The sequence below is a fragment of the Erinaceus europaeus genome, chromosome 9, assembly GCF_950295315.1.
Source record: "Erinaceus europaeus chromosome 9, mEriEur2.1, whole genome shotgun sequence".
Taxonomy (NCBI): Eukaryota; Metazoa; Chordata; class Mammalia; order Eulipotyphla; family Erinaceidae; genus Erinaceus; species Erinaceus europaeus.
In genome coordinates this window covers 120,019,038-120,044,911 of record NC_080170.1, presented here as the reverse complement: position 1 = coordinate 120,044,911, position 25,874 = coordinate 120,019,038, and the positions used below count along the sequence as shown (strand labels likewise).

General features: G+C 48.1%; 1 protein-coding gene across 1 annotated transcript; it reads right to left on the bottom strand.

Annotated features, from left to right (window-relative positions):
• IFNAR1 (interferon alpha and beta receptor subunit 1) lies at window positions 1-25,828 on the bottom strand. The gene is made up of 11 exons (XM_007519710.3): window positions 25,653-25,828; window positions 16,858-16,981; window positions 14,693-14,871; window positions 11,502-11,656; window positions 11,254-11,395; window positions 9,916-10,030; window positions 6,554-6,753; window positions 6,152-6,309; window positions 3,529-3,676; window positions 1,771-1,916; window positions 1-419 (listed from the first exon to the last, which is right to left on the bottom strand). The coding sequence occupies exons 1-11, from the start codon at window positions 25,723-25,725 to the stop codon at window positions 204-206; spliced, it is 1,656 nt and encodes a 551-aa protein (XP_007519772.2). The 5' UTR covers window positions 25,726-25,828; the 3' UTR covers window positions 1-203.
• Window positions 25,829-25,874: the final 46 nt, after the last annotated feature.

Genomic DNA, 25,874 nt, shown 5'->3' with positions numbered 1-25,874 from the left:
TTTCCCCCGATTACTGGGACACCATTTGAAGATGTTTAGTGCTTGTCAGGACCCGGGGCCGGAAGACGCTTTTTCTTCTCCAAGGAGCCAATGTCCTGTCACCGCGAGAAGCGAGGGGCTCGGGCTCCCAGTGGGACTTCCACAAAGCTCCTGGAGGTTTTCGATGTATTGCCGGTCCCACTGGATGCTGCTGTGGAAACCCTTCACTCACTGGTTTTGCTCTCATTATTTTCATCTTCGTTAGAATAGTTTCCGGAGTCCTGACTGGTCTGGGAACTGTACCTCTTGTGATCTCCATCACTGTGACCGCTTTCCACCACGGTAGTAAGACTGTTCATATTTTCAATGATGAAACATCTCTCCATTTGTTCCTCGGAAGGGGAAAGGAGTAGATTACACAGCGGCTGTTCAGGGAAATACTGATTTGGAGAAAGGGACAAGAAACACATTTTAAAAATGATAACAGCACTTTTGTAGTTCTGATAGCTTCAGTTTCCTGTGAGCGTGACTGTCAGCAGACTCCAGGCGTGTGGGTGGTGACCTGGTGGTCTGCACTTCACCGCGTGTGAGGGCCTGACTTCAAGGCCCACTTGCGGGGGGAAGCTCTATGAGAGCTAAAGCCGTGCTGGCTGCAAGTGTCCCTCTGCATCTCTCTCTCTTTCTCCCTCAATCCCTTCTGCCACCTCCATTTCTCTCTGCCTCTAGAAATAAAATAAGGGGCTGATAGGATTATGGAAAGATAGGGAAAAGCACTGATTTGTGGCAATTTTATTTAAAAATTCAGTATCTAACTCACAAATATTCTGAAGGAGGACAGTGATAAATTAATTTCCCCAGTTCAACTAGGAATAATTAGCTGTTGTAACTAGGCAGTTTTAAGTACTTTAAGTAACAATGATAGATAGTAGAAATGCTATTTTATTTATGATTTTTGTGCTACACCAGTACCTCACACATCTGCAATTTCACTGTTCCAGGCCTACTTTTTAAAACAGAGAGGGGGAGGGAGGGAGAGAGGAGAGACAACACAGAACAGAAACCCGCCAGTGCCTTCATTCTACTAAGTGAGCAAGCTTGCCTGTCCCTAGAAACAAGACTTTAAAAGCTCAGGGAGTCTGTTTTGGCCCCAGGAGCAGCCAAGTTGATTATAGTGGTTCTGCAGTGTGTTCTGAGGTCAGGAGGTGTGACCAGGTCTCCATTCTTGCTCTTTTCTCTTGGTCAGAACTTGAAAGCATCAAGTTGAGTGGGACAAGCCAGAGAGAGAAAGACCGATAGCGAGTGACCTCACTTAGAGATGGGACTCAAGAGTAAAGGACAGTGAGGGAGGACATCAGGTCAAACTTGGACTGGGGTGGTGCACCAAAGCAAAGCACGCTGGGAAAGGAGGGGATGGGATCAGTTGGAGGGGCACTGGGCTCCTGGTGTGTGATGGGGGAGGGGCCCAGGTGGGGAAGCGAGGGTCTCCCTTTCTGGCTGTTATAATTTTTTTTGTTGTTGTAATGTCAAGAAAATCTATATTATTTTGTAGAATTCAAACATACTTCCCATTCATTAAAAAAAAAAAATGCACTAGTGCTGGAAAGACAGCATAATGGTACTGCAGAAGGCTTTTTATGTTTGAGGCTCTGGGGTCTCAGGCTTAATCCCCAGCGTTACCATAAGCCAGAGCTGAGCAGTGCTGTGGTGAAAAAGAAGAAAGGGAGAGAGAGAGAGAGAGGAAGGAAAGAAAGAGAAAAAGAAAAAGTCAGCTGTTGACAAAAATTGACATACCTCATCTATGGTCGAAGGGAGTTTATTTGATGGACAGAACACGTACTTGATACATTCCGATATGAATTTCATGATACAAAAGACGGCTATGATAGAAAATAATGCAGTGCCAATTCCAACACTAAGCCAGACCTTGGAAGCATTTCCTAGAAACAAATCAAGGATATTAAGCATCATCATGTGTTTAGGCAAATACGTGAACAGTGCTGACAGCAGATGTGGAAGAACAGCCAGGTCAAAGGGTGTCTTAGAAGTCATCAAATTGGGGGTCAGACTGTAGCGCAGTGGGTTAAGCACACATGGTGTGAAACTCAAGGACAGGCTCAAGGATCCCGGTTTGAGCCCCCAGCTCCCCACCTGCAGGGGAGTCGCTTCATAGGCAGTGAAGCAGGTCTGCAGGTGTCTGTCTTTCTCTCCCCCTCTGTCTTCCCCTCCTCTCCATTTCTCTCTGTCCTATCTGGTAACAACATCATCTGTAACAACAATAATAATAACCACAACAATGATAAAAACAAGGACAACAAAAAAGGAAAATAAATAAATAAATAAAATATTTTAAAAAAAAGAAGTCATCAAATCGCACCTTTGGTAAAATAAGTTCCACAGTAGCTGATCTGTGTATAGTTAGATATTTCTTTTTTATTTTATTTATTCCCTTTTTTTGTCCTTGTTGTTTTATGTTGTAGTTATTGTTGTTGTCGTCGTTGTTGGACAGGACAGTGAGAAATCGAGAGAGGAGGGGAGACAGAGAGAGGGCAGAGAAAGACAGACACCTGCAGACCTGCTTCACCACCTGTGAAGCGACTCCCCTGCAGGTGAGGAGCCGGGGGCTCGAACCGGGATCCTTACGTCCGTCCTTGCGCCTTGTGCCACCTGTGCTTAACCCGCCGCACTACCGCCCGACTCACTAGTTAGATATTTCTCGGTATCACCAAGCAAGCAACAGCTGTAACGGATATGGCATGTACATTAAGACACTGGTCTAAGAGGTGAAGAAGGGACACAGAACTCCAACAAAGGGTTTGACTGGACTTTCTCTACAACACGCGACCAGCACGATTCAGACACACTCTGTGCTGAGCCAGATGACGTCCACGTAGGAAATGGTAATATACAAAATGAAAGCAAACGAGTCCCACAGAAAACCTTCACAGCTGAACTGATTTCCACACGACTGTTACAGATGCTGTAAAATGAGCAAGGGCAGTTTTAGTAAAAGACAGAGCAGGGAGTAGATGGCATAATGGTTATGCAAAGAGACTAGCATTCCTGAGGCTCCAGAGTCCCAGCTTCAATCTCCCAAACCACCATAAGCCAGAGCTGAGTAGTTGTCTGGTAAAAAAAAAAAAAAAAAAGGGTATTTCAAGGAAATCTGTGAGAACTCTCTTGCAATCCAGAGACATGAATTTTTATTAAAATTTTTTTTTTATATTTATTTTCCCTTTTGTTGCCCTTGTTTAACATTGCTGTGATTATTGTTGTTGTTGTTGTTGGATAGGACAGGGAGAAATGGAGAGAGGAGGGGAAGACAGAGAGGGGGAGAGAAAGACAGACACCTGCAGACCTGCTTCACCGCTTGTGAAGCAACTCCCCTGCAGGTGGGGAGCCGGGGGCTGGAACCGGGATCCTTCCGCCCCGGTCCTTGTGCTTCGTGCCACGTGCGCTTAACCCGCTGTGTCACCACCCGACTCCCAAAGTGAATTCTTTTTTATCAAGTCTAGTTACGTGATGAGACAGACACGATGGAGAGCTTCTGACCTGGCTGTATTTCCTCACACACAGTGTTGCTGAAGGTGCTGCTTCTGTTCTGCTTGTCATCTTTCAAGAGGGCCCTGGCTTTGACGCAATACACCATCAATGCTTTCAAGTCAGGGATAGTGAAATCAGTCTTCTCTAGACGTTTTCTCTATAAAAGAAAGAAGAAGAAAAAAAAAGCAATCAGTGAAATCTAGTCACTTCATGAAATTAGAGAGGAGATAGCTATTTTCTGAAAGCTCTAAGCATTCAATCTACACACTGCATGGCTTATGGCTCAGAAATTTCACTGTCATTTTGGAGAACACATGACCTAAGTGGGAAGTTTAAAATGGCGCTGCCCAAAGCATCTGGGATCCTCCTATAACGACTCAGACTCATCTACCTGACTTGGTCTAATTGCTATTGTTTTACCTCTGACTAGTGGCAGAGTGACTCAGGAGAGGAATTCTAACTGCTGACTGCCTGCCCACTGGGCTCAGAAAAGGCATTTAATTTCTCTGGCTCCTACAGTCGGGTCAGGAGAATGATTCCTGCTGTCTGTAGCTCCCTCACTGCCACAGCAGTGCTGAGAGTCAGAACACTGTGAAACAATTCCAACGGGGCTGTGCGGTGCTGGGCAACAAAAGACACGGTGCTCAAAGCTTTTTTCTTTTCTTCTTTCTCCCTCCTGGGTGTACAAATTGGCTGGGGGTAGGGGGCAAGTCTTAAGAGTCGATTCACAAATCTCATTTTCCTGGCACCAGAAGTCATGTGGGTTTCTCCTGGACAGATGCCAAGAAGAGGCCCCCCCACCTCAACACACACACACACACACACACACACACACACACACACACACACACACACACACTTGAGGCCACTGTTCTCTTGTGCCCACTCATGCGTCACTGTCTAAGCCAGCTTTGGGGACACAGTACTGGATGCTTTGTCCTGAGCGGCTGCCAAACCCTAACTGAACAGACCATCCTATGGCAGGATGGTTTAGAAGGATGAGACAGACACTTGGCACCGCTCCTGATGCATACGACGTTTTCCGTAAGTAGAGACTGCTTATAACTGTGATTCCTGATGCCTTGTTCAACACAGGATGGGGTGTAACTAAAAGTTACTGATTCCTATTTCAATGGAATGTGCTAGATGTTTTCACTGTAAATCATATAAACGTGGGTGGGAGAGATAGCTTAATGGTTATGCAAAAAAAAAAAAAGAGCTTCATGCTTGAGTCTCCAAAGTCCCAGGTTTAATCCCCTGTACCACTATAAACCAGAGCTGAGCAGTGCTCTGGTTAAAAAAAAAAAAAAAAAAGGAAATAGAATAATATGAACATTTTCTAAAATGTCTGGTTGTTCTGAAGAGGAGGCAAGGTCTAAGAGAGGTGAAGTACCTTGTCTAAGGTTTCATACTTTGGTCACCTGAGACACGAATTCAGTTGTTCCCAGATTAGAGACGTTAGGAGACTAAACCATGATTCTCAATGTGGCCACTAAGTATTCACAGATTTAGATGAAAGCCGCCAAGCCGCCATTCCTGAGATCTTGGAAAGGAGTGAAGGGACAGGATTTGCCACTCCACAAGGGGATCATCTGGACTATCTGATGTGATTAGTTTGGCCAGTGGTTTTTGAATTTTAGTTTCTAAACCAACACTTCTCAATTTTTTTTCCCTTCCCTTGCCACTCCCCTAAGGAATCTTTTAGATTATTTTTTCTAATCCTACCTCCAAAGTGAAGTTAAATCCCCAGGAACAGGGTTTGGGAGCTTTCCCTGCAGAAGGGCCACAGACTACTGTGATCACTAAGATCCTTGGAGTCATTTTGCCTCCTCTCAGCTGACTTTTCTCTCTGGGAGATTTGACACCTTCTGGAGGTTATTTTTAGTTGCCACCACTGACAGGACACATGACTGGCACCTACTGGCCAGAGACGTTGGCTAAGCACACTGTAGTGCACAAGACTGCTCCCACAACTGAGAACCAGCCAATCCTGGGGTGGGGAGACAGCTTACTGGGTAAAGTGTACACTTTACAGTGGGGAGGATCTGGGCTTAGTCCCTGGCACCACATGGATAGTACCAAGGGAACTCCAAGGATGGTGGAGTGGGGCTTTGCTGTTTGCTCAAGCTGCCTCTATAAAAATACAGACTGAAACACAGAATGCCAATTGGGCTAGTAGACAGCTCAGCATCTGCACACGCATATGACCGACTTAATTCCCTGGTGTTGTGTCTGACACACACACACACACACATACACACACACACACACACACACGCCAATCTAAATGTCAACAGGGTTGAGAAACCCTGGTTTAGATAAATTCCTTGGAGTCAAGTTGAAAATGCTCATTCTAAGTCCTGACCCAAACCCCACCTCGTCTGACTAGTAGGAATGGGTGTAGGCATCTGCGTTTCAGAAACAAATGGGTCCAGAGGGGGGTGAACCAGCAACTCCAGTAATGACAAACATGGAGCTGTGTGACCCCCCACCACCACCCGGCTTACATATCCCTGTATTCATCAGATAGTTTCAAAGTTAGTCTCCCTATAAAGTCTTAACTTCAAGCTGTATTTACTCAAATTAGTTATTAACCTGAAAGCTATAAAATTAAACTATGAGGTCCTTTTACCTCTGAATGTGAAGAGTTTTCCCAAAAGACAACTTCATAGACCAGTGAGTAGTACGAGTCCACAGAGCCATTTCCAGAATCTTTGGAAGTGCCGATAGAGACATGCAGTGAATTAGCGTTGATGGACTTCGCACTAATGATGGGGGGAGGAATGACAGCTGCAAAGAAAATGTGAACAGTTCACGTTACATGAGAACAAGCACCTCAATCTGCCAAGAGGCTCACGGTCAAGATAACACCATCGTGGGGCAGACAGCATCATGATTCCACAAAAGACTTTCATGCCTGAGGCTCCGAGGTCCCAGGCTCAATCCCCAGCACAGCCATAATATTCCAGAGCTCAGCAGGGCTCTGGTAAAAAAAAAGAGTAAGAATGAAATGAAATGAACACCATCGGCTTACTTTGTTTCTCAGTGGCAAATCTCTTCTCTTCAGACCAGAAAGATGTGTGGTTTCCTTTCGATGCTTGTACACGGATGAAGTAGATTCCTTTTGGGAAATCATTCTGATGAAAGGCACACTGGGTAGTTTGGACATTTGCACAGCCAGGAATTGGTTTCCACTTATCTTCATAACTCTCAGGATTTATTTTTAAAAAGGCACTATTAAGACAAAAAAAGGTTTATGCCAAAGACATTGATTTGGTAAGTACTTATTGAGCTGTATTGCAACCAAGCAAAGGCCTTCCTCTCCACTGTGCCCATCTGTCAAAGCTGCACTGCAGACCGCTAACCCCCAACAAAGTGATGAAAACAACCATTGACTGAGCATCTGGAATAGGCTAGGCAGCCTGCTGGAGCAAGGGTTACAGACAATGACAGTCCTAATCTCTAGCCAGTAGGCGACAGAGCACAAGAGTCACTCACACAGTACACACAGAAGAAAGGTAAACATCACACTCCGGCTTCTGATATGGTAGGGGTGTGGGAGCTGTTGCCCTACACTGTCACACAAAGACGGTTTCTAATTCAGGAATGCTGCCAGCCAGCTGCTACACGCAGCTATCATTCAATACTCGTGCACACAACATGCACGTTAAAAACCCAGAAAGCAGGAGATAACGCCTGCTCCCTTTGCCCTGATTATCTCACAGTGGACTCTCTGTGTGCAGGCTGTGTCATCATACAGCGGACGGATGAGAGGGTGACGTGTGGACGTGCGACTCTGTGTCTCTGTGCTAAGAGGCAATGTGTGCTGGCAGATGACAGCACCCGTGGTGGGTGCGTTTATGTCATGGAAACCAGGACTCATTACATGTAAGGCAGCTGCTAAACACGGACTGCCACGTCGATGGGTAAGTGCTGTGACACCAGTGTTACAACGGCAAGTTCAGGGGTGGCTAGTAGAGCCTGCGGGGGTTAAGTTGCTCAGGAAAGAGCAGCTTACAGCCTCTCAGTTCAAGCCTGGCATACAAAAGCTGGCTGACAGACTCTCTTGTCTTTAATGCCACATGGGTCCCTTGTCACCCTGACTATGGGCATCTTCACCTTACGTAAATACAGACCTGCTGTGACTCACCTCCCAACACAAAGTTCCAAACAGTACTTCAGTGACTCTGGGTATAACAAGATTCAGTCTAATCTGATCTCATCCTACTTATTTGGCCTTCTCCCTCATTGCTCTTGCATGGCCAAATGCCACACTGTTCTTAAAGCAGGTCTTTGCTTCTGGGAGAGGCGAAATTCCAAGATGGCCCCTGAGACTCTGGCCCTGTTTAACTCCTTCCCTGTGAGTAGAGCAGGCCGCCTGTCCCTTCACTCTATTACATGGCAAAGGTAGTTCACAGGGCGGATTTAGGTCCTCAATGAGCTGACTTAGCGTCTACTAAGTGAGAGACACTAGATAAAGGAGAGCGTACAGGTCAGAGACTCTCTGTCCTGGTGGCCTTCACGAAGTAGTACTCCCCTGCCCCCAAGTTTTAGAGCTCAAGAAATGAATTCTGCCAACAGCCACACAAGCTCAGGGGAGGAGCTGAAAGGTGCCTAGTCTGAGACTTGGGTCCTGGTTGACACTTGGTTTCAGCCTGAACAGAGGGCCTAGTTAAGCATGACTGAATTCTTGTCCAAATGTTGTCAAGATAGTATTTTTTTAAAAGTCCTTTTCTGTTTTTCTTTTTAAAAATATTTTATTTCTATGTTTATTGAATAGAGACAGAACTGGGAGGGAAGGGGGAGACAGAGATGGAAAGACAGAGAGATACCTGTAGCCCTGCTTCACCACTCACGAAGCTCCCCCTCATATGTGAACTAAGGGAATGATAGAAATAGGCTGGGGGGATGGATCCACTTGCCAATGTCCATGTCCAGTGGAGAAGCAACTAAAGAACCCAGACCTGGCACCTTTTGCACCCCAAAAAGAATTTTGGTCCATATTCCCAGAGAGGAGGAGAAATCTTAGAGAAAGAGGAGGACCACAGGGCTTTAAACACCAAATCCATCAGGACTTGAAGAAACAAACAAAAAAAAAAACAAAAACAAAAAAAAAGGAAGGACACTCAGAAGTAGTAGGTGTGACTTAGAAAGGAAGATAATATAAATATAGACAGATAGTTACAGAAATAATAGTCAACACATGTCTGTGACCTTGGGAGAAGTACTGCAGCTTCCAGTAGAGGGAATGGGGACACAGAGCTCTGGTGGTGGGAAAGGTGTGGGATTACACCTGTTTATAATTTTAAATCACTAACAAAAAGTACAAAAAATTGTAAAAGAGGAAAGAATGAAAGAAAGAAAGAAAACGAGAAACTCAGAGCCCAGTCAACAGAAACCTCTCTAGCCTGTGGTGGTAAGCACACAAATGGGTCTGCACTATGTGAACTGCTCTTGGTTCAAAAGGAATGTTTAGGGACAAAGAGAAATCAATTACAATAGTAGCGGCTTCCCTCATTTTTTGTCTCTTTCTAGTTTTGTCTTTCTTGCCTCGCCTACATTTTCCCTCTACTCTGTGATTCCAGCATTTTTTTTCCTTCTCCAGTACATCCCTCTACACTCTACTTCCTGTTCTACTTAATGTTTCTCGCCTCCTCTTGTTATCTACCCCTACAGCTTCATATACAATATAAACTATGGACAATTCACTTCCACTTGTGATGACTATGGGCAACAGAACACAGTTCTCTACAACTTTCTTAATTTCCCACCAAAGTACGGACTAAAAGTTCTCCACAACCAGTAAAATAACACAGATGACGGGAAGGTTTACTGGAATGAGTCAACGTGGCTGGCGTGAGGTCATTTCAAGGACTCATGGGAGAAACGAGTTCTGAAGAAGAGTCTAGGGTCTTGTGTCAAAAGTACTTCCGACTGAGAAAGTCATGCAAGCAGCTAGCATCACACCTTTTCAAAAAGGAGAGTCACCACACATGCGACTCAGGTTCAAGCACGAGTCCCACCGTGACTGGAGCAAGTGTCAGTGCTGTGGTCTCTTACCCCTCTCTTCCCACCTCTGCTTTTCTATCTGAAAAAGCTGGTCTGGAGCAGTGAACGCCCAGTGATGATGACAGAAACATACAAACAAAATGGTAAGAGGGCTAATATTAATAAAATATATAAATTTTATAGCAAAGGGGGAAACTGAGACTGCAAGAGGTTAAGTGACTCCCTCAATGCTATCCAGTTACTGGCAGAGAGGGAACCAGAATGCAGTGTCTTCCGATGCCATTAAAGCCAACTCTTGGTCTGTGTGAGGGGCTGTGGGTGGCTGAACTAGCGGGAGAAGGAACACACTAAGCTCAGTAAACTGGAAGTTTACAGAACAGAACTTACTAGAGCCACTGGGCTTGAAAGGCCACCTTGTCATACGGGTAGTCCCACTGGAGAGCGAAGAACCCATCTCGAGGATGAATGTGTATATTGCTTGGTGGAGGCAGCTTATTTTCAACTGGAAAACAAAGAATACACGTACACACAATTTTACTTAGTGACACAAAATATTGTTAAGAATTCTTAGCGACATGGGCAGGAAGAGACAGGGCGTATATTTCACCATTATACAGCAATAGCTAGGAAAGTTGTGGTGCATGTGAAGACACCATAGTGTTATGTGGTTACTTAAAAGAATGCGACTGGCCTATATGCACCAGATGGCAGAGATACTGCACAGAACCAGTTAAAACAAGTGGTAAAATAGATTTAAAAAGAGCTTGTTATTATTTTGTTAAATTTAGAAAACAGAAAATTGAAACAGCTGCCTGCCTATGCATATGCCTACCTAAGTCCTAAAGAAGGGAGAAAAGAAAGGGAGGAGAAGGAAAGGAAGACAGACAGACAGACAGACAGTCACCAACTGTTAGCAGTGCCCACTTCTGGTCAATGGACAAAGAGGCAGGAGAGACAAACTCTACATCAAATCCTCCTCTGTTGTTTGATTTTAAAAACAAGACACATTCCATCTAAAATTAAAACAGTAAGCGAAGTCCCAAGTCCCTGTCTTCGACTTTCCTTGCTGGAAAGACCCCACTGACGAGCTCTGTGAGCGCACATCCCACTCTGAGACTTCATTTGAAAAGGTGTACTTCTTACAAGACAGTTCTTCACACAAATATTGCCCCTTTGAGGCTTATTTATTTATTTTCTTTTTGTTACCCTTATTGTTTTTATTGTTGTTGTAGATATTATTGTTGTTGTTGTAGTTACTGATGTCATCGTTGTTGGATAGGACAGAGAGAAATGGGAGAGAGAGGAGGGGAAGACAGGGAGGGGGAGAGAAAGACAGACACCTGCAGACCTGCTTCACCGCCTGTGAAGCGACTCCCCTGCAGGTGGGGAGTCGGGGGCTTGAACCGGGATCCTTAAGCCGATCCTTATGCTTTCTGCCACGTGTGCTTAACCTGCTGCGCTACCACCCGACTCCCCTTTTGTGGCTTTTTAACAGTCTCCTGTCATGAGAAAACATTTGAACGTTTAGTTCCCATTACTAATTATTAGAGCAGACTTTCAAAGGACATGTTTCTCACATAAATGTCACCACACTTTAGTTTTACGACCTACGATTTCATCACGTAAACTTCAGCAACTGTGGGAGGAATGTCCAAATGAAGAGATTGCTAAGCTGCATATAACTACTGAATCCAAAAGAAACCCAAAGAAAAATGTTCTCCTTACCTGTGGTGTTTATACAAAACACTGGGCTGTAAAAGCCAATTTTTTTCAGCAAAGGTAGTTCTGCTCTAACTTTTAAACAGTACGTAGTATCTGGTGAGAGGTTGTAAACATTATAATTCGGATAAGCAGTTGTAATACTCTCCTGGAAGAGAAAAACAGAAATCTGTTAACCGAAAATGTACAAAATGAAATGTTATCATTGGTCTGCATTACTTTCCTCTCATGTCAAAGGGAAAACCAGTGCTTACTTCCAGACCTGAAGAGTTTTCCCACACGATTATGTTATATCTAAAAGACGAATGCTCCAAAGCCCACATACTCTCTTCTGTTCCAGGAGGAGAAAGCATAATGACAATCGCCTTATCTTCAGCTTCTAAATGTACACCAGGAGGGCCGATCTGAGCTGGAAAAGCAAAAACGTGTTCAGCAGAGAAGCAAGTTACAGAAGCCAGACCTTCCACCTTCTGCATCCCATAGTGACCCTGGGTCCATACTCCCAGAGGGATAAAGAATAGGAAAGCTATCAGGGGAGGGGATGGGAGACGGAGTTCTGGTGGTGGGAACTGTGTGGAATATACCCCTCTTATGCTATAGTCTTATCGGTGTATCCATTTTCTAAATAAAAAATTTAAAGAAAATTCGCTACTTAATTTTGTCAACCCAATGCCAAACATTAATTCAACAACTGATTCTGAGCACTTAGGCATGGGTTTAGTTTAGTGAAGCAGAGAAAGTTACTTATGGAACCTACACTTTTGTGGGAGGTATGGCAATAACTCCCCAAATGAGAAAAATGCTGACGTCATGTGTACTATGAGATGAGAATAAAGTGACCTAAGGAGATGGACTGTTTAAAAGAAGCTAGTCAGAGAAGAACCTTCTGAGACACTAGTGCTGATTTTGGAAAAAGTGTTCAAAGATGAGAGAACATTACGTACACAGCCCAAGAGAAGAGTGTATTATTTCCAGAGGCAATGAGACAGACACGGATGGCTGAACGGCTGTAGACAAGAACAGATAAGAGAGGGAGGACTCTGTAGTTAACAGTCTGGGGGTGGGGCAGTCGGGCTGTAGTGCAGCGGATTAAGCACATGTGGCGCACAGCGCAAGGACCGGTGTAAAGATCCTGGTTCGAGCCCCCAGCTCCCTACCTGCAGGGGAGTCGCTTTACAGGCGGTGAAGCAGGTCTGCAGGTGTCTGTCTTTCTCTCCCCCTCTGTCTTCCCCTCCTCTCTCCATTTCTCTCTGTCCTCTCCAACAATGACGACATCAATAACAACAACAAGGGCAACAAAAGGGAAAATAAATAAATATAAAAAAATTTTTTTAAAAAAAAGAGTCTGGGGGTGGGAGTAGATAGTATAATGGTTACGCAGAGAGGCTCCAAAGCCTCAGGTCCAATGCCCGGCACCACCAGCAGCCAGAATTGAGCAGTGCTCTGGTAATAAATAAACAGGAGTCTGGGAAGACATAGCTGGAGAAGTGCCACGCTGCAAAGATCACCCTGGTCAGTAATGAAGGGGGCAGGGTGGCCAGAAACTTGCAGCTGTCCAAGTTCAAATGACAAATGGAGGTGGCATGGGGAAGGCTGGCCGCAGGGGCGGAAGTGAGACAAGATTCCCACCCCTCCATGGCAGGTCTCGGGTACTCGGCCTTCAGCAAGTAGGAAAGAAACAATGAAGAGACCTCAGAGGACTCCGCAGCTCTTGAGCTGAGCAACTAAAAAGGCGCTATCGTTGAGAGGGGAGAGATCTTCAAAAAGGGCAGGGTTTGGGGTGGGGGGGACTCTATAGTTTTATTTTTTTATCTGGCTGCTTTAACCAAGTTGATGCTTAGGTATTGAAGTAGAGACACTGCACAGAGCTGGTGATAGATACAAGTCCAAAGTCAGAGGAACTGGGTGAAGCTATTTGGAGCGTCAAGCGCAGATAGGGGGTGCTAAAAGCTACCGCATGACTGCAGAGCGCGGGGTGCAGGGCTCTACGGCATCTGAGAGTGAGCCTGGGGTACAGGGCAAGGCAAGCCAGGGCGGCTGGATGTGCTGGCAGCAAGGAGGGAGCAGCGGCCTGCCTGGGAGCATTCCAAGAAGAGTGCAAGGGGTATAACATAGGCGCCACGCTGACAGCCAGCCACAAGCCTGTCCAGGAGTCTGCCTGGCACAGCACAGGCTGCTGCCAACCTTGACCAAAGTGGTCTTCCTGCGGTGATAAGCACTGCAGCTAGCGGTGCAGAGGGCTGGAGAGCGGCTGGGAGAAAAGGTGGGGACACAGGCAAGCTCTCCTGTGACTTCTGGCACAGAGCCGTGCCTCTTAAACTTTTTGGTGCCAGGATCCTGTGACAGTCCTAGAGAAAGTGAGGCTTTCAGAGAGCTTTTGGCTATCTGGCCTTCCGTCTTTTGATATTTAGCATATAAAGCTGATAAAAACGGAAACACTTCTTAATTTACGAAAACTACTATACGGAGCTCTGGTGGTGGGCATTGTAGCCCTCATCCTATGGTCTTATCTGTGTTTCCATTCTATAAATACATTAATTAAATTAAAAAATACTAAAGCTATTATATGGTAATACATACTCTTTTAAAAAATAACTGCAAGGGGCCGGGTGGTGGCGCACCTGGTTGAGCGCATATGTTACAATGCTCAGGGACCCAGGTTTGAGCCCGCTCCCCACCTGCAGGAGGAAAGCTTTGTGAGTGGTGAAATAGGGCTGCCAAGTGACTCTCTCTCTCCTCTTTATCACCTCCCTTCCCTCTCCATTTCTGGCTATCTCTATCCAATAAATAAATAAAAATAATACAAAAAATATAAAAATAAAAAAACAATAACTGAATCTTTACAAACATATAAACAGTGAAACTTAGCGAGACGAGCGGTGGGGTTTCATGTTCTGTTCAAGTCTCTTTCCTGTCCAGCTTAGTAGAGGCGGCGCCACCTCACACCTAGGGGGGGTTTCTGTGAGTCACCGCATCACACATCCTTTGCAAAATGCCACTGTACACTTGAGAGAAGGATAGCTGGGAAGGAGACTCAATCTTTGAGTTGCTATGCAAACAGTTTTGACCTTTCGGACCTTGAAAACCACCGTCAGGGAAAGCAGCAAGCCGGCTGGGTCAGGAAGGAGACATGGGGGTGGGGGGAATCTTGGCTCTTTGTTAAGGTGGGTGGGTTATATGTTATGTAAATGAAATGTCTTGGGAAGTGGGCTCTTCAGTTTGTATTTAATAAAGAACGTTGTGGGGGGAGTGGTGGCGCACCCAGGTTCAAACCCCTGGTCCCCACCTGCAGGGAGAGGAAAGCTTCGCAAGTAGTGAAGCAGGGCTGCAGGTGTCTCTCTGTCTCTTTCTCCCTCTCCATTTCTGGCTGTCTCTATCCAATAAATAAATAAATAAAGATAATTAAAAAAAAAAAAGAAAGCTGTTCATCAGGCAACTCTCTTACCGATTTTAGCTGGTGTAAACGCGTCGAGTTCATGCCATGGAGAAGTGCTGCTCCCTTCCTCTGTTCTTATGCGCAGCTGGATTTCACTGTAGACGTTTGTCTCAAGTGAAGAAAAGTCGCATGTGGTGCTAGTAACGTGCTGGCAGCCGGGCAGCTCTTCCCAGTCACCCATCTCAGCGCTGCCAAAGGAGACAGCAAGTGAATGGCCAGGGTCCACACCAGAGCCCACCAGCGTGACCAAGTCCACTTCAGCAGCTATACGACTTGAGTGTGTGCGTTCTATGAAGCTTTCAGAGAACGGGGAGGGGGTGGGCGTGGGGCAGGTGGTGGCGCACCTGGTTAAGCACACGCGTTACAATGCACAAGGACCTGGGTTCGAGCCCTTGGGCCCCACCTGCAGGGGGAAAGCTTCATGAGTGGTGAAGCAGGCTGCAGGTATCTCTCTCTCTCTCTCTCTCTCTCTGATTTTCTCTGTCGGGCAGCGCTGCTGAGAAGAGAGAAGGTCCGGAGCAAGTGGGGTACATAAATCTTTATTATTGGATCAGGAGGGGGTGGCCCAGGCCACGTGGAGTCAGCCGAAAATGGCCATCCCCACTACCTCACCACCGGGCAAGGAGCAAGAGAGAGAGGGAGAGCACCGAGAGAGAGAGAGAGAGAGAGAGAGAGAGAGAGAGAGCCCAGGGGGGGGGAAGTGGGAGAGCTTTTATTGGGCAACAATCAGAGGTGACATGTGGGGACAGGATTGGTTGAAAGGGGCACTGCTAGGATTTCGCAGGGCGTGGTAAAACCTGGGGGCGGAGACTGCATCAGAATAATTCCTCAGCATCATTCTCTATCCAATAAATAAAGATAATAAAAAAAATTAAAAAAGATTTTAGTGGATGAAATTCCATTATTGTCTGTGCATACATATTATCATTTATAAAATGGGATTGTTGTGAGGGCCCATTTTTTCTTAATACAGCTCTGTAATTTTGTGACTGGCCGCATTCGGATGTCATCTTTAAAACCAGAGAGAGAAAGACAGCAACCCTTAAGGTAGAATCAGACACAGTGTTGACTTTCTTAAAAATAGTTGGGGGGGGCATGGAGTGCCGCAGCGGGTTAAGCGAACACGTTACCATGTACACGGACCCTGGTTCAAGCCCCTTGTCCCCATCTGCAGGGGGGAAGCTTCACGGTTGTGAAACAGTCCTGCGGGTGTCTCCCTCTCTACCAACTTCTGTCTCTACTCAAAAATAAACAAACAAATAAAATGTAAAAAAATAGTTGTGATGTTAGACTCTTTACAGATGCGAAGTCTCTGTGTGGAGTGCCTGAAATAGGAAGGCTTTCTGAGAGGGAGAGGAGAGGCTGAAGTGAAGAGGAGAGACAGAAAACAAATCAGTCAATTTGAGGGCTGGGAAAACAGCTCCCTGGGATAATGCACTGCTTTGCCACTCAACATGGGTTCGAACCCAGACCCCATGGACTCTGTCACTCTCCCCGGCTTCTCTGTCTCTTTTCTTTGCTACCAGGACCATCTTAGAGCCCACGTTCCATGGTGATTTTTCCCCCACTTTTCTTTTGATGGCGGTAAAGAGAGACAGCTACAGCACTGCTCCACTACTCATGGTTTTCACCCTGCAAGCAGGGGCCAGGCCCTTGGACACAGGCCTTTCCACACGGTACCATGTGTTGTGTTCTGCCTGGCCTCTTCTTCTCTTTATTGTACTTCTATTCTCTTAAACTATCCTTAAAACCACATAGCTAACTAACATTAAAGCTATGAATGAAGACTTGACAGAAGTTAACAATAGGCCATTAAAAAAAATTCATTTAAAACCACCTCTAGAGATAAAAATAACTTTTTTGGGGAGTAGCTCATATCCTCAAGCTATGTTCTGGTTCAGAACCGATTGTTTATTTCTTTCTTTTTCCACAGGTACAGAGAGGCAGAGGGAGAATGGGAGAGACCTCAGAGCGCTGAAGCTTTCTTTTACACGGTCACTATCAGAGTGAGCTATTTCGCCACTTCGACTGACTAAGACTTTTTTCTTGTGGAGATGCAGTTATATATAAGTAGGCCTAAAATCTAATTTAAAATGGTGGGGGGAATCATAGTGTGAAAACTAGAAAAATCCAATTAGAAAATTCTGGAATATGATCAAGTTGGAGCCACGTACGTCTTGTAAGCTGCTGAAAAAAACACATCTGTGGTAGAGTGTTCACTCCAGTTCCACTTGAGAGTGAAGCTGTCATCGATCATGATGACCTCGACGTTTTGAGGAGGTTTCAGAGTCTTTCCGCCTATGAAGTCAACAAGAAGGCAGTTACACGTGTGCTGTAGGTATGAAACATGGTCTCTTTACATTGTCAACTGAAGAATGAACACATTCAAATTTACCAGGCTTAAATACATTTTTTATATTTATTTATTCATTCCCTATTGTTGCCCTTTTTTTTATTGCTGTTGTTATTGATTTTGTCGTTGTTGGATAGGACAGAGAGAAACGGAGAGAGGAGGGGAAGACGGAGAAGGGGAGAAAAAGACAGACACCTGCAGACCTGCTTCACCGCCTGTGAAGCGACTCCCCTGCAGGTGGGGAGCCGGGGGCTGGAACCGGGATCCTTACGCCGGTCCTTGTGCTTTGCGCCACGTGCGCTTAACCCACTGCGCAACTGACTCCCAAATACATTTTAAAATCTATTTGTAAAAGAAGCTAAAATATTGATTGCAGTGTTGTACAAAGTTCCCAGCTATAAGGCATATTATGAATCATCAGAGATAAAAAGCAGTTTCAGATAGCTACTGACTGCTCTCAGCACAACAGGGCTGCTAAATTTCTAATAGCTCAGAATCAGAGACAGGGAATGGGGTGAGTTTTTAAACCTCTAGGAAGTAAGCACTGCATGAGAATTATTATTATTACTTACCAGAGCACTGCTCAGCTCTGGTTTATGGTGGTGCTGGGGACTGAACCTGGGACACTGGAATCTCAGGAATAGCCATGATTCAATCTACCTCCAGCCCAAGAGAACTGTATCTCCATAAAGGTGGAAAAGAAGAAAAGCAAGCATTGTCTTCACTGCTGTGTTTCTCAGTGATTCAATAATGGTTGACAAGATTATGTAAGCTTCCAGGGGTAGTTTCATACTGCACTCTCCCCCAAAGTTGTGGTTCCCCCGACCCGCAAAAAACAGACAAAAAACCCCCATAGTTGTCATGAAGTCTGAGAGACAATTTGCTTAGCCTTCTTTCCCTTACTTGTTCCAATCTGAAAAACTGTCTCTATTTAAAAAAAAAAAAAAAAGAAAAAGAAATTTCCTTTTGATCCCTGGTATCACATATGTCAGAGCTAAACAGTTCTCTGGTCTCTTTCTTTCTTTTTCTTTTTTTTAATTTATTTGTTATTGGATAGAGACAGAGAGAAATTGAGAAAGAAGGGGGAGATAGAGAGGAAGACAGACAAAGAGACACCTGCAGACCTGCTTCACCGCCTGTGAAGCAACTTCCCTGCAGGTGGGGAGCCGGGGGCTTGAACCGGGATCCTAACCAGTCCTTGCGCTTTGCACCACGTGCGCTTAACCGCTGTGCTACCGCCCGACTCCCTCTGGTCTCTTTCTTAACAAGAAAGAAAACTCTTGCTTTGGATATTCCTTTAATGGAAAAACAAACACCTCCCCAACCCCCACAATACCACTCCTACACATTTATCCAAGGACACAGAAAAATAATTCAAAAAGATATCTGCACTCATGTCCCTCCCTAGCAGCACTATTCACAATATACCCCAAGTACGGAATCAACCTTAATAACCAATGACAGTCAACTTGACAAAGAATAGGGACTGAGTGGTATACTACTCACTCATGAAAAATGATAACTTTCTGGGGCTCTATTCGGGGAGTCCTGAGATTCCCAAACAGACATGATGGGCATAGACCTTGAATAAATCCCTCTCTCCATTGTTATCAGTCATTCCTATCAGAAACAACACAACAGACCCCTTTGTGGGCCCCCATAGGACATTGCCCTCAACTTGGATCAACAACGGTAGAGAATATTCCATCCTCTGAAGGGAGGCTGGACAACAGACTCTATGCTATGTTGCTGAGGAGTTATTCTGATGCAGTCTCCGCCCCCAGGTTTTACCACGCCCGGCGAAATCCTAGCAGTGCCCCCTTCAACCAATCCTGGTCACCCCTGGTTGTCGCCCAATAAAAAGCCCCCTCACCCCCCCCCCTCTCTGGGCTCTCGGCTCCCCCTCTCGCAGATCTCTCTCCCTTCTCTCGCCCTGTGGTCAGGTAGTGGGGACGGCCATGCTATAATAAAGATTTGTGCACCCCCCTTGCTCCAGACTTCCCCTCTCTTCTCCGCGGTGCAGCCCGACACCGGACCACAACGCTACACCTGAGGAAGATGGGTCGATACTGGGGCAGCATGGAATGTTGCTACTCATGACCACAGAATGTGAGCTCAGGTCTACAGGGATGCAGAGGTCACACAGGCTCCTAAGCTGAATATGGGCCCTAGATCACATCAAATTGATGGGGTTTGCAGTCAACAATATTTATACCCCTTTCCCATATTAGGGAGCTACTCTCTTCCCTGACCCAGCTTTCTGGTCCTTCTGCCAGCCATGATATCACCTCCCCAGACAATAATTTAGTTAGGATCCACCTGCATATCAGATTTCACGCTCAGGCAAAAAACCAAAAAACAGAAACAAACAAACAAAAAAAACCAACACTAATATAGCCACAGGCCCTTTGGAATAAAATTAAAATATGCCTACTAGCTATCTACAAAATGGAGGACCCCCCCAACTCTTCATCTGCACTATTCCAGCCTTTAGATCCATGATTGTTCAACAATTTGTTTGGCTTTGTATGTTAGCTCTAATTTCAACTACCAGTTTCCAGATGCCAGCATGATGCCGACCAGACTTCCCTCGACAGACAACCCCACCAATGTGTCCTGGAGCTCTGCTTCCCCAGAGTCCTTCCCCACTAGGGAAAGAGAGAGAGAGACAGGCTGGGAGTATGAATCCACCAGTCAACGCCCATGTTCAACGGGGAAGCGATTACAGAAGCCAGACCTTCCACCGTCTGCATCCCACAATGACCCTGGGTCCATACTCCCAGAGGGTTAAAGAATAGGAAAGCTATCAGGGGAGGGGATGGGATATGGAGTTCTGGTGGTGGGAACTGTGTGAAGTTGTACCCCTCTTATCCTGTGGTTTAGTCAATATTTTCTTTTTATAAATAAAAAATTTAAAACAAACAATAAGATAACTTTATGTCCTTCCAGGCAAAACGGATGGGACAGAGGTGATGATGAGTGCAAGAAACTGAGTAAGGAACTGAAAGACAGCTACCAGCAATTCTGCTCATGTGTGGGACAGAAATCACTCAAAGAAATGCTACTGTAAATAGAACTGCCAGTAGTCAAACCGACTCAGACTCTTTGACAATCCCTGGTTGTTATTGGAGGGGTCAGGAAGGGGCAGTTGGAGGTGGGGGGGTCTCTCTGGACAGGAACTATGGTGGTGCTAAGATCCTGTATTATTATAGACCAACATGATTTAAATCAATTAAAACCGGAATCTTCTCTGGCCTTTGAAGCGACAGTGACAGGAAGGACACAGCGTTCACAGCTGACAGCCTCAGGCTGGTTTCAGGCGATGGCCCGAGGAGCGTCCAGGCTTCATAGCTTGTGATAGAGAACTGAGCTGATGTGATTTCAAAGTTGCCAGTAACTCACAGGAAACACGTGCACCACACATCTGAGACGGTGGCACAAGTGTTTACCTTGCCCGTCAAATCCTGACGGAGCCTGGGAAGGCCCTGGCTGCTCAACACGCGAGTCTGAAGGCTTCTGCTTATTTTTCTCAATATTTACATGATGGTTGTTGAACAGGCTGACTTATTCTGACCAGACAACCGCTCAGCTCTGGCTGTTGGTGGTGCCAAGATTAATTTCATTTATTTAAATGTATCTTTATTTATTTACTGGACACAGATAGCCAGAAATTGAGAGAAAGGGGGAGACAGAGAGATAGACAGACAGACAGACACCTGCAGCCCTGTTTCATCATGCATGAGGCTTGAACTCGAGTCCTTGTGCACTGTAATATGTGAGCTCGACCAGGTGTGCCACCACCTGGCTCCTATTCATTTTATTTTAAAAATCGACAGTCTCCCCTGTCCTGCTCTTCAGTTTTTAACTATATTTTTATTTTATAAGACAGAGAGATATGGCAGGATAGAGAGAGCCGCACACGAGTCTTCTGTACAGCCATTACGCCGTCTCTCCAGCCACAAGGCTTATTTGAAATGCCGCGTCCACTGAGCCTCCATCTCCACACTTCCCCATCTATCTTGGACCCGGAACCCTGCCTCTTCTCCTGCAGCCCTGAACCTCACCCCTGCCCCGTCCGTCGGCACATCACAGCCCAGCACAACAGGTGGACAAAGGGCAGCGGCTGAGCTCGCAGGGCTCAGCAAGACGGCCGACGGCCTTTGCAAAATCCTGTCCAGAATATTCTAATTCAAGAAAGCTGGGCCTCTGTGGGACTATGTGGAAGCTTGGTAGAGCTTAGGGGAGCTCTCCCATCCTCGGATGGAGGTCTGGAAAGACACCCCACTTGTTAGCCTCTCCCATATAGGGATGAGTTAAGAGGGAAAGCCTCCCAGACTCAGTTTCCCCTTGTTAATCTCTCAAGCCCACAGAATGCCTACAAGCCTCTCACACTTAGTTCATTCTCCTGCCAGCAGACCAAATGGCCGCCTGCTTCAAAGTTCACGATAGTCCTTCAAAGTTCACACGTTCACTGTAAGTTCACTTTTTGATCAGATAGCAGAACACACTCTATCATACACCCCTGCCGGTGACTTGGCAGTGAGACCCCCACATCTATTTCCTTGCCTTTGATATCTATGATTTCCATCAAGCCTTGCCTCTCTCTGTTTCATCTCATTCTACTGGTTTAGCCACTATGCTTTTCTTAACACCTTTGGATAATTAACATGCCCGCATCATGGAGACTAATCGTTCTGACCTTCTGGTATCACATCAGTTCTTGTCATTCCTACCCCTCCCCACCATAGGGGCAAGCTGACCTTTAAGAAACCAGTCATTTCTGACATATGTGGAAAATGTCCTTTGTTCTGTTTGCTATACAGCCTTGTGTTTTATCCTGAATAAACTAGAGGTCCCTACGAGGATCCCTCCTGGCCTTCTTACAGCATCACAGAGCCCCTAGAACTTGTGACGGAGAAGCAGTGGCTTCCCTTCCGGTTGGAGCCGCTCCACGTGAGCGCCAGCAGGCCTCGAGGAAGGGACAGACTGAGACAGAAGGGGGAGACAGAGCAGAAGGGGAGAGACACCTGCAGTCGCGGCTCACCAGGCTTCCCCGGGGGCTTGAGCCTGGGGCCTTTTCACCTGGTCACATGAGCACACAACCAGCCGCGCCACCACCCGTCTGCGGCAATATTCTTTGATCGATAGTTTACTCTTTCTTACTTTTAGCACATGAAACTAAAAAGTTCAATAATTCTACTTATACAATTGATCGCTTGTAATGCTTCACAGCCATGCTAATAAAACCCAAACATGAATCCAGACACGGCGGCCCAGGAGGCGGCACAGTGGCGAGAAAGCTGGGCTTAGAGCTTGGGGGTGTGTGTGTGGGCCTGACATCGAATGTGCCACAGTGGTGCTCTGGTTCTCTGTCATGTTAATATTCGGTTGTGGGAAAAGGCATTGCAGTTTTTGATCTTTTTAAAAAAAATTTATTTATTTATTTTCCCTTTTGTTGTCCTTTTTTTTTTTTGTAGTTATTATTGTTGTTATTACTGTTGTTGGATAGGACAGAAAGAAATTGATAGAGGAGGGGAGTTAGAGAAGGGGAGAGAAAGACACCTGCAGACCTGCTTCACCTTCGCCTGTGAAGCGACTCCCCTGCAGGTGAGGATACGGGGGCTCAAACTGGCATCCTTATGCCGGTCCTTGTGCTTTTACGCCACGAGCGCTTAACCCGCTGCGCTACCGCCCTGGTTTTTGATCTCCTATGCAAAAATCATGCAGACGCCAGACTTTTCTTTAAAAGGAAGAGATCCATAAATCTCTTTAGAAGCACTCCAACACATCCACACAGATATTCCCCCCCCCCATTTTTTGATAGTTTGCTTAGGGTTAGGCGAGGGTTCCAGAATTACATTCAGCAGGTTTGAAAAATCGGCCCATTTCCATGACTTTGAAAGAAGACAGCAACATTACTATCTCAAGGGAAGATCACTGTTTCATTTACTTATTTCCTTCTGTTTAGTTATTTTAGTGAGGGAGACAGACAGGCAGAAAGGCCAGAGCCCTGCTCAGCTCTGGTTTAGGACAGTGCTGGGGTCTGAACCTGGGGCCTCTGGGGCCTCTGGCATGAAATCAGAGTCTTCTGCAGAACCACTGTGCTGTCTCCGCAGCCCTACCGCTTCATCTGGTCCTGGGCATTGCTGCCTCTGAGGGCAAAGCTGACCGGCTAACGAGGTGACCACTTCCCAGTCCCCCGACAGACAGGAGGGCACGACCTGAACTGTCTGCCTTCACCCCAACCTGGGTAACGTCCAGGGCCCCGAGGCCAGAGCCCCAGGATCTGCGGGCCCCACTCACCCACAACCGCAGTGCTGGGCTTGCTCCCCAGTTGCACCACTCCATAGCCGTGGGCCCCGGAGCGGCACTGCTGAGCCCACACGCTGCTGGGCTGTTTTGTCTACACAGCTAGCTCAGGCGGCGGCAATCTACACACACTTTGAGTGTGACTTTCATGTGGACATATCTGGGGAAATTCCTTTGGCGGCACAACAAGCAGCAAACATTTCCTGAGCAGGAGACACCACCCTCAGTGAGCCCACCAGGATCGCACGTCCCTGCACAGTCTGCTACGATGGGGGCAGAGTCTGAGCCGTCCACACCGCTAGATCCCGCAGAGCCCGCCGCCCCTCCGGATTCCAGCTGGGGTGGAGAGGCTCTGTATAACTTGGGGCGAGTCCCGCAGAACCAGTCACCCCCCAAAGAGGGGCTGTCACCCCCCGCCATGCCTCCCGGCAGCATCGCCAAGGCAGCCCGCTAGGCTAGCGAGTGGCGCCCAGCTGGGGCTTTCCTCCTCTTTACTTTCCTGAACTTGTGGCAGATGGAGCCCCGCTTCCCCGGAGCCCCACCCCACTAGGGAGAGAGAGGCAGGCTGGGAGTGTGGATCCACCTTCCAACGCCCATGTTCAGCGGGGAAGCAACTACAGAAGCCAGACCTTCCACCTTCTGCTCCCACAATGACCCTGGGTCCCTGCTCCCAGAGGGATAAAGAATAGGAAAGCTGGGAGTCGGGAGGTAGCGCAGCAGGTTAAGCGCACTTGGTGCAAAGCACAAGGACCGGCTTAAGGATCCCGGTTCGAGCCTCCGGCTCCCCACCTGCCGGGCAGTCGGGCAGTCGCCTTCACAGGCGGTGAAGCAGGTCTGCAGGTGTCTGTCTTTCTCTCCCCCTCTCTGTCTTCCCCTCCTCTCTCCATTTCTCTCTGTCCTATACAACAACGATGACATTGATAACAACAATAAAACAACAAGGGCAACAAAAGGAAATAAGTATCAAAAAATAATAATAAAAAAAAAGAATAGGAAAGCTATCAGGGGAGGGGATGGGATACGGAACTGCATGGGATTGTACCTTCCCATTATCCTACAATCTTGTTGATTATTATTAAATCAATAATAATAATTGAAAAAAAAAAAGGTCACAGGACCCCGTGGGGGGGGGCAGATGGAGGTTATGATCGCAGGATCCTGGGGGGAGGGGGAAGGGTGGTAGATCATGTCTTGAATCTTAGGACCCTGAGAAAAATGGGGGTCAAGACTGCAGGACCCGGGGGGCAGGTGGAGCCGGGATGGCAGGACCCGGGGGGGGGGGGGGCAGGTGGAGCCGGGATGGCAGGACCCGGGGGGCAGGTGGAACCGGGATGGCAGGACCCGGGGGGCAGGTGGAACCGGGATGGCAGGACCCGGGGGGGGGGGCAGGTGGAGCCGGGATGGCAGGACCGGGGGGCAGGTGGAGCCGGGATGGCAGGACCCGGGGGGGGGGGCAGGTGGAGCCGGGATGGCAGGACCCGGGGGGCAGGTGGAGCCGGGATGGCAGGACCGAGGGGGGGGGGCAGGTGGAGCCGGGAGGGGGGGGGCAGGTGGAGCCGGGATGGCAGGACCCGGGGGGGGGGCAGGTGGAGCCGGGATGGCAGGACCCGGGGGGGGGGGCAGGTGGAGCCGGGATGGCAGGACCCGGGGGGGGGGGCAGGTGGAGCCGGGATGGCAGGACCCGGGGGGGGGGCAGGTGGAGCCGGGATGGCAGGACCCGGGGGGGGGGGCAGGTGGAGCCGGGATGGCAGGACCCGGGGGGGGGGCAGGTGGAGCCGGGATGGCAGGACCCGGGGGGGGGCAGGTGGAGCCGGGATGGCAGGACCCGGGGGGGGGGGCAGGTGGAGCCGGGATGGCAGGACCCGGGAGGCAGGTGGAGCCGGGATGGCAGGACCGGGGGGCAGGTGGAGCCGGGATGGCAGGACCGAGGGGGGGGGGCAGGTGGAGCCGGGAGGGGGGGGGCAGGTGGAGCCGGGATGGCAGGACCCGGGGGGGGGGCAGGTGGAGCCGGGATGGCAGGACCGGGGGGGGGGGCAGGTGGAGCCGGGATGGCAGGACCCGGGGGGCAGGTGGAGCCGGGATGGCAGGACCGGGGGGGGGGCAGGTGGAGCCGGGATGGCAGGACCCGGGGGGGGGCAGAGCCGCCCTGGGTGTCAGCACCCCGAAGCCTCCCGGGCTGTTTCCCCGGGGGGAGCAGCGCCTCCAGCAGCGGCAGCGAGCGGAGCCGGCGCCCCGACGGTCGCACGGGCACCCGGAGCGCTAGTGTCCCCGGGCCCCGCCGCCGTGCCGGTCCGCTCCTTCTCTCACCTGCGGCTTCCGGCAGCAGCCACGGCGCCCCGGTGACCAGCACGAGAGCCGCGGCGCCCAGGAGGCCCAGCATCGTTCGCCCGCCGCGGGCGGCGCCGCCGCTCACATCCTCAGGCGCTTCAGAAAACGCCCGCGGCCCGGGCACAGCTCCGGCGCTCCGGCCACGCCCCCCACGCAGCACGCACGCACGCACGCCCCGGCCCCGCCCACTCGCCCCGCCCC